This window comes from Vigna radiata, chromosome 10 (assembly GCF_000741045.1).
Source record: "Vigna radiata var. radiata cultivar VC1973A chromosome 10, Vradiata_ver6, whole genome shotgun sequence".
In the NCBI taxonomy this organism is placed as follows: domain Eukaryota; kingdom Viridiplantae; phylum Streptophyta; class Magnoliopsida; order Fabales; family Fabaceae; genus Vigna; species Vigna radiata.
Genome location: NC_028360.1, coordinates 7,440,281 through 7,448,841, shown reverse-complemented (window position 1 = coordinate 7,448,841; position 8,561 = coordinate 7,440,281). Strand labels below are relative to the sequence as shown.

At 35.5% G+C, this 8,561-nt stretch overlaps 1 protein-coding gene across 1 annotated transcript; it reads left to right on the top strand.

Annotated features, from left to right (window-relative positions):
* Window positions 1-6,444: 6,444 nt before the first annotated feature.
* On the top strand, window positions 6,445-8,006 carry LOC106774479 (serine acetyltransferase 1, chloroplastic). Its single transcript, XM_014661486.2, has one exon. The coding sequence runs from the start codon at window positions 6,584-6,586 to the stop codon at window positions 7,763-7,765; it is 1,182 nt and encodes a 393-aa protein (XP_014516972.1). The 5' UTR covers window positions 6,445-6,583; the 3' UTR covers window positions 7,766-8,006.
* Window positions 8,007-8,561: the final 555 nt, after the last annotated feature.

Below are 8,561 nucleotides of genomic sequence, written 5' to 3'. Positions count from 1 at the left end.
CAACGGGGCGCCATGTCCCCTAGATTTTTCAATCCAGAAACAATACCGGACGCTATGTCCACTAGATCTTTCAGTCTAGAAATGTTACCGGACGCCATGTCCTCTAGATCTTTCAATCTAGAACCGCTAAAGGACCTCAAGTCCCCCACAATCACAAAACCTTACAAGATGTTACGATACATAAGCAAAGATTCAACCCGAAGTTTTTTTTTTTTTAAGCATCGCATTCAAAACAACAGCAACGAGACAATAAAGTCAAATACGCAAACAAAGTACGAGTTGTTACAACTTTAGGACGCAAAAACAGAAAATGTATTACAAAATCCTAAGTTTCTACGTTATCTTCTTCTTCCTCCTCGGCGGCAACCTCTTCCGCCGGCTCTTCCAGGGCGACTTCTGCTAGATCCCCTTCCTCAGTAAAAACACCATCAGGTATATCTCTAATCGGAGTCATCTCCCCAAGGTAAACATCTTTGTACACATCAATTTCAAAGGCACTAGGCGCCACATTAGCTAAGCATTCCATTTGCCTTAGCGCCTTCTTGAACCCTTTAGTATGCTCCTGGCGAATGGCCGCATACATCTCCGCCTCGGTGTTCTTCCATTCTAACGAAGCCGCCCTCAGATCGTCTCTCTCTTTTTGGATAGCTTCCAGTTCAGACACGGTCTTTTTGGCCGACTCCAGTTCCTTTAAGAGATTATCTCGTTCGGTCTGCGTCCGGATGCTCATATTCCTCAACTGTTCATTGAGAGAATGGCTTTCAGCCAACATTCTGGCAGATTCTTCAGCATTTCTCGCACAATTGGCATGAGCAGCACGAGCATCCTCCAACTCCTTCTTTAGTCGGCATACTTCACTTTGAACATCTCCCCGGCTGGATGCATAAGCCATCTTATACGCCGCCGCTCCACACCTCAAAATATGATGAAGCAAGTACTTGGACATTTGCTGCTCAGACATTGCAGCCATTGCTTTTTCCTCGGCAGCATCGAAGTTGAATTCGATCTTGTGCCTTAGATCGAAACCTGGATCATCCATACCCAAGGGCAAATGCCGTTCGGGAACTGACTCTTCCTGAACTGCCATTGTCTTTTTGCCCTTTGCAGCCCCGCTACTTGCTGATGTTTTCCTCTTGCGAGTTAAAGGTTGAACTGGAGAAGGATGAGTGTCCTCTATGTGCACTATAGTGGCCGGTGTAGAGGATGTCCCACTGGACCGTGCGGTCTGAAACCCGACCCCTTGCTCCACCACTTGTGATTCCCTGAACCAATCACGACCGGTCTTTTTGGCCATAACTTCTGCAAAATAGCACCACCCACACAAAATTACAATTCACAGAATGCAAGTAAAAGACAGTTGACAAAGAGACCTACCAAACACCCTCGATTTCAGGTCGTTGTATTTCAGGCAATTAACCAGCTTCCTGGAAGAGAACGGACGAGGTAACTTGACCAACCTGTCCAGATCCCTCTGTTCAACATCAGACATATCCTCTTTTGGCCAAGAGGTTAAGGTACGAGGCTTCTTAGTCCAGTATAAGGGAAATCTAGAGTTCCCATCATCATTATAAAAGAACGGCCGACCCATTTCTGTAACCGACACTTTAAAAAAGTGGTTTTTAAAGTCTTTATATGACTCGGCAAATAAGCTAAAGATAGCATTTTTGGCCATGGACGTCAGAGATACCCAACCCTTCTTGGCATTAGGGCGGGTCTTAAAGAAAAATAGGAATATTTTAGCGGTCGGTTCAACACCTAAGGCTTGACATAATACGCCGAACGCTTGAATGTAGCCCCAGCCGTTCGGGTGTAACTGAGAAGGGGCTACGTTCAAGCACCGTAGGACATCCATTTGAAACCTAGTCAAGGGGAGTCTAACATACATATCATACAGAAAAGGCATATACATAAAGAAACAATCTTTTCCAATCACATCTTCCCCNTGGAAAACCCTTTCATCGTCTCTACAAGCCATTAACTTAAGGGCACGCTGGTACCCAATGTTCCTTAGAACACAGTTATCCTCTACCCAACGCATCAGAGTTTCTCGAGAACAGAATGAACTCCCTTGTTCCCCAACCTCCCGGGAGGCCCATAAATATTCTCTCGGAGAGGAGAACAACCCTCTTCCGGGCCATCAACAACCACTCCTCCGTGGACAAAAACCCTATCCCCGCTAAGTAAAGAAGTGACACAACCAGTAACCACCGGTTGGACAACCTGTGGGTCACCATGATCCCCCTCGACATTATCAGAGAAATCGTAAAGGACAGGGGAGGAAGACATTGTTACCTGGAAATGGGTGCGCGACAGGAGAAGACACTCGAAGAAGAAGGGAGAAAGCCTGGAGGGATAAGTGCCAGAGACAGAAATGAAAACGGTTTCACTTCCTCGCATAATTAAAAGCGTGGAGGTTACGAAACTGGATGCATCTTCTGCACCGTTAGATGTGTTTCATCTAACGGCCTCCTTTTCGCGACTCTAATGCTACCCTTAGCGCGGGAAACGTAGATCCCCTTTTTTAAGCCTAAACGACGAGCTCGCCATGTCGTTTTCCAGCCACTCACATAACTGTATGGTCCCTCGGCTTACACACAGCAAAGCAAAAGAAAACCGAACGGTAGTCACATTTAAGCCCTTCGGACAAACCAAGGCCAACTCCTTCCTTTGCCTCGGGCTTGGGGGGGATGATGTACAGTAGTATACTTCCAACGGCCTGAGGAACCGAACGGCATTATCGGGCCAACAGCCCACCATAGCGCCACAATCTTACTGGGCTCAAAGCCCAATACTAGCGTAAATGGCCATCCATAAAAATATATCATTCAGATATATTTACCAGATATATCTCAACAGAAACAAAGATATGCTAAGTAAGATCGTTTATATTTATTGCTATTTTGTTTATATTTTGTTTAACATATATCAACCCGAAGCCTATAAGTAAGGGCTGGAGGATTCCAAACGGGTACGTTCTCTCAATACATTACACTCACAGTTCACACAGCATATCATTCATCCTTTCAATTCTCTCCCACAGAGAATTCTANTTCTCTCAATACATTACACTCACAGTTCACACAGCATATCATTCATCCTTTCAATTCTCTCCCACAGAGAATTCTATTTACACGCCTAACTTGAGCGTCGGAGTGCCTTTTCAGGTACCTTCCCCCCCGGTTAAGGCTAGAAGATCACCGAACGGCTAAGGACAACGCAAGGACGTACGGTCGAAAACGAGAAGAAGCGGGCAGAAAGACAGGAGACAACGTCATCAAGGTTAGTCCTTCGGTCCCAGTAAATTTATACCGAAACAAATATTTTATTAACAAATAAATACAAGTTTAAATCTTACTATAGTTAGTAAAAATAAGAAAGTTGAATACTACCTAAAAAAGAGACTATAAATTTATTATTTTAAGATTTTTAGTTGATATTATGTTAATTTTTTATATATAAGTTAGATTCTTGTTTAATTGATGTTCTCTCTCTTTAATAATTATTTTAATGACCTATCATGTCCAAATTGCAATTTATAAATTTATTCAAAAAGTAAAAAGAAAAAAAATCATTTTTGGATATAGTGTGCAAGCTTTCTCAATTAAAGAAGTACTTTAACATAATATGAAACATAAATTTAGTTAAAACAAAAGCATCTGATTTGGATGTTTTCTTAAAGCAAGTAAGAAATAGTTACATCTATAAATACTCTTGGTTGCAAACATATTCTTACACTACTCAATTGCAATGTGTTGAAAGCATTGTATTCGGATTCTTTTTATGCTGAAAAATACCACTTAATCTAATTGGAGATTATAAAATTTTGTTCTAAAAAAATATTGTGGTCCTCCACTTCTGTTAAAGTTTCACCAATGATCTTATGTGAAATCACTGTACAGTGTATTGTGGTTCAGATTTTATTATCATAACATAACTGTTTGAGATAATGTTTTGTTTCATTTGTTAGAAAAGTTTAAAAATTATGCGTTTTAAAGAGCTCTTTTTAGTTTTCTTTTGTTGTTGAAATATTTCAAACTTGGCATATTTCAGAAGCATATACCTCTGCAGTGGTCCACTTTAAACATAAAACAAAAGACAGAGAATCTAAGAAAAATGTTTTGTTTCTTTATTATAAGTAATTCCAAAGCTTTAGCAGAAAACACAGTGATGCTCACTGTTTTCAAATGTTTTCAGTTATTCTCTGTTACAAATTACTATTGCATTATAAGTTCTGAATTAAAGATAGAAGACAATAATTTCAATTTAAATAAGAGAGAGAATCTCATGAGACCAAAATGATTAAATGATAACAATATAATTATTATTTAATTTTTTTCTCAACTAAATATTTATTTTTTAAATACTAAATCATATAGATACTAAAAGTACAATCTGTTTTTCAAAAATGGTATTTTATTTTATTTTTTAAATTATAAATAAAAGTAATTCAAAAGTCATGATTCAATTGAGCAAATTTTAATCGGATCAAGAATACAAAATTACATTAAATTTAATAAAAAAAATGCATAAATTTAACTTAAAGTTATCTTATTCAGTTGAGTGATGAATGATTGAGATTTCTAATTTGTTTAAACTTTAAGAGTTGAAAAAATAATTTAAAAAAAAAAGAAGAAAAGGATTTGAAAAGGAGAGTGGATAAAGTAGAATACTTGTGACGTAATGGATTACATAACAAAGTCAAAGGATCATTGAACTTCAACGGCGGCTATTATTTACAACTCGCTTTTCATTTCATTTGTTAATTATTATATTTTTTTCATTTTATGTGATGCAAAAGTCATTTTCAATCTTATTTTCATTAAAAATATTGAAAGTATCTATTTTTATTTGAATAGGTGAAGGATTTTTATTATATATCTATTTTAAATATGGCAGCTATAAATAATTTGGCTCTAGTTAAATGTGCAAAACTTTTATATCTCTTAATATTAAAGTATTTTAATTAGAAATAGTTTAAAATGTATTTACATAATATTTTATGCTCATTCAAATTAATATAAAGGAAATATCTCGATTTCTTAAAATATAATTAATCATTTTTAAAATATTTATTTTATTACTTATGTAAAAAAATGTTAAAAACTAATAAAAATTAAACTAGTTTTGATATATTAGTTCTTTTTGTCTTTTTATTCATTCATTTCAAAATTTAAAACATAAATTAAGAGTTATAATCAAAATCTCCATTTACATTAAGATTATACTTAACCTGTCTTATTATATTCCTTCAAACTTAAAAAGTGGATAGATATTTAATAATTAAATAAAAATAAGACTAAAAAGCTCAATTATCTTGTTCTATCTTATAAGATTTTCACAGTTAACAAATAAAATTAAAAAAGAACGTATTATAATACATATATAATATAAAATATATAATTAAATTCATAATCAACTAAACTAAAAGTTGAACAGTGGATAACTTCAAGTGAATTATGAGAAATTTTACTATAGCTCACATTTTATTAAACTGCACAGTTTATAAAATTTGAAATGGTTTAGAACTTTTATTTTCTTTATTCTTTATCAACCTCTTAATTCATTGTTACATATTAGGCAAAAATGTAATAAGTTTTTCAACATTTTTTTTTGTCTCTTTTCAGTATATATAAATGATATTATATTAAATACTTTTAATTATTTAAGATAAAAAAAAGTTTAAAAAAAGTTAGAAATATTTTTTAAAATAAAAATTAAGAAAATAAAAATATTAATTTTGACTGTAAAATGTTATTACTAGAATATGTAAAAAAAGTTGATTGGATTCACAATATCCAAAGAGATATGAATGCAGTAGAGTGTCCTATGAAAAGAAAATCCATGATTTCGATCTCCTTATACTATTCGGTGTGAAGCTGCACATCGAACACGTAAACGCAATCCTTCACGAGATGGCACACCGAGACAAAGGGATCATGCACTATCCACTTTACACTTTTTTTTTTTTAATTTTTTTCTTTATATTATTATTAATTTTCACCAAAGAAGTTATATTTGAGGAAAAATAACATTTAAAGTATTACATATTAATATTTTCAAAAAAAAAATGTTATTAATATTTAGTTTAAACTCTAATGTTTTATCAGATTTATTATTTATTTTAGAGTTTTTTTTTAAGACCAGAGTTAAGAGTCAAGAGTCAAGAATCTAAACTTTAAATGAAAATTAGATATTAAAATATATTTAAAATTGATCTTTATTTTTCTATAAAAGTTGATTACAATGTAGTAGAATAGGAAAGAAAGAGAGATTAAATATAAAAAAATAAAATAAAAGTAGATTAAAAAATAATAGTTGGTAAGAGCAGGAAAAGAAATATAAAATACAAATTTAAAAATGGAATGGAGTGTAAAAGTATATAACTTTATATTTTTGTGAGATGTGGCCTCCTTAAGACCAGGACCAGCCCTTCCTTTCCGAACACGAATCACAGTCATTCACTCATCAATCTTTCTTTCATATTTCATCAACAAACGCACCACTCAAACAAGAAGAAAATTTTATTTTCCCTATCTACTATTTTTAATTATTATTTTTTTTCCTGTAAATTTTCCTATTTTCCATGAATGTTCTGGTTCTAGGGCGCTTTTTCACTTCTCCATTATATAAGACTTCCCCTCTCACTCCCTCCCAAATCCAATTCTCACCCATTTTCCTTCCTCCCTTAAAGCTCCAACCTTTGCAGGCAATTCACCTCTTCTCTCTCCACATGGCCACTTGCGTGGACGCCCCGACCCCTCTTTCTCGCAAGCCAAACGCCTCCAATTCCGATGACCATTCTTTCAATTACGTCAAATTCTGCCGACCCACTTTCTCCGATCGTGTCCCCTGCTTACCCATTTGCAAGAATCGGGAGATGGCCTTCTCACGTGTGGAGGACTTGGACACACGTGTGGAGGGTGGTGTTGGTGTTCTTGAGTTCGAGGCTGTTGATCTTTGGTTGAAGATTCAGGAGGAGGCTAGGTCGGATGTGGATCAAGAACCTATTTTGTCTAGTTACTATTTCAGTTCCATTTTGTCCCACAAATCATTAGAGAGTGCCTTGGCCAACCAACTCTCTACCAATTTGAGCAGTTTGAGCCTTCCAAGCAGCACCCTCTTTGATCTTTTCTTGGGTGTTTTGGTTGACGATGGTGGAGATGACATCATAGGTGCTGTGAAGGATGATTTAGTTGCTGTTAAAGAGAGAGACCCTGCATGCATTAGTTATGTGCATTGTTTGTTAAATTTCAAAGGGTTTCTTGCATGTCAGGCTCACAGGATTGGTCACAAATTGTGGCTTCAAGGGAGGAGGGTTCTGGCCCTGTTGATTCAGAATAGGGTGTCTGAGGTTTATGCTGTGGATATTCATCCTGGTGCACAGATTGGACGTGGAATTTTGTTGGATCATGCTACTGGGCTTGTGGTGGGGGAGACTGCAACTATTGGCAATAATGTCTCAATTTTGCATAATGTGACTTTGGGAGGGACTGGTAAGTCAAGTGGCGATAGGCACCCTAAGATTGGTGATGGGGTATTGATAGGTGCAGGGACTTGTATTTTGGGAAATATTAAGATTGGTGATGGGGCTAAGATTGGTGCTGGTTCTGTGGTGTTGAAGGATGTTCCAGCAAGGACTACTGCTGTTGGGAACCCTGCTAGGTTGATTGGAGGGAAGGACAACCCTATTAAATTGGACAAGATGCCTAGTTTTACCATGGATCATACTTCATACATCTCTGAGTGGTCTGATTATGTTATTTAGGGTCCTAATTAATTGTCTGACATGTTTTAGAGTTATGCTTAGGTTTAATTGCCATGGCTGAGGGGACTTGGTTGTTGTGCGTGAGAGAATCCAAGTTCTCCAGCTGACAACAGTTGATGTCCTTTTAATCCTTGTGTTAGGTACTAAAAATAGTTAAATGTAGTGCTTTGTTGTTGTAAGTTTCCATGATCACCAACCCTTTATGTAAAATTTATGAATATGGATTTCGCATGATTTTACATTCCTTTTCTGTCATTGCTTTTTGCTTAGCCTTGTTGATGATACATTGATTAGCAATGTCAGATATCAAATTGTTGCAGTAAATACTGATACCAGACAAAAAGCAAGACAGAACTTTGTTCTTTGAAAAGTTTTCTAATGGTACCTTAATACTCTGCCCTGCATAATACAATGAGTTTTTTAGAATTTCCCTTTAGTTCAGCAATTGATAACTGATTGTGGAATTATCTATATTTTGAACTAAACTAGGATGACTTTTGCAAGAATTTATTTGGGTTTCTATTATTAGCCAAGCCAGTGTTTCAGAGAACATATGAAAGGAAGTGGGTTTATGATATGATGATAAACAATATTCAGTTTATTCTGACACTGTTTAAGGTAAAAGAGTTCAATCTTGCTTTCTCTTTAGACATGAGAAGAACATTTAAACAATTTTTTTATGGGAAAAACTACTTGTTCAATGAATACATAATTACTCAGGTTACAGTTTCATAGAATCAATAGTGTTGTTCTGTTTTTCGTTTTGAAAAGTGTAAATGGTATGATATCTTTGAAA

What these genes read in the sequence shown, in the direction of transcription:
- LOC106774479 (XM_014661486.2), top strand. Translation starts at nt 6,584, where the DNA reads ATGAATGTTCTGGTTCTAGGGCGCTTTTTCACTTCTCCATTATATAAG.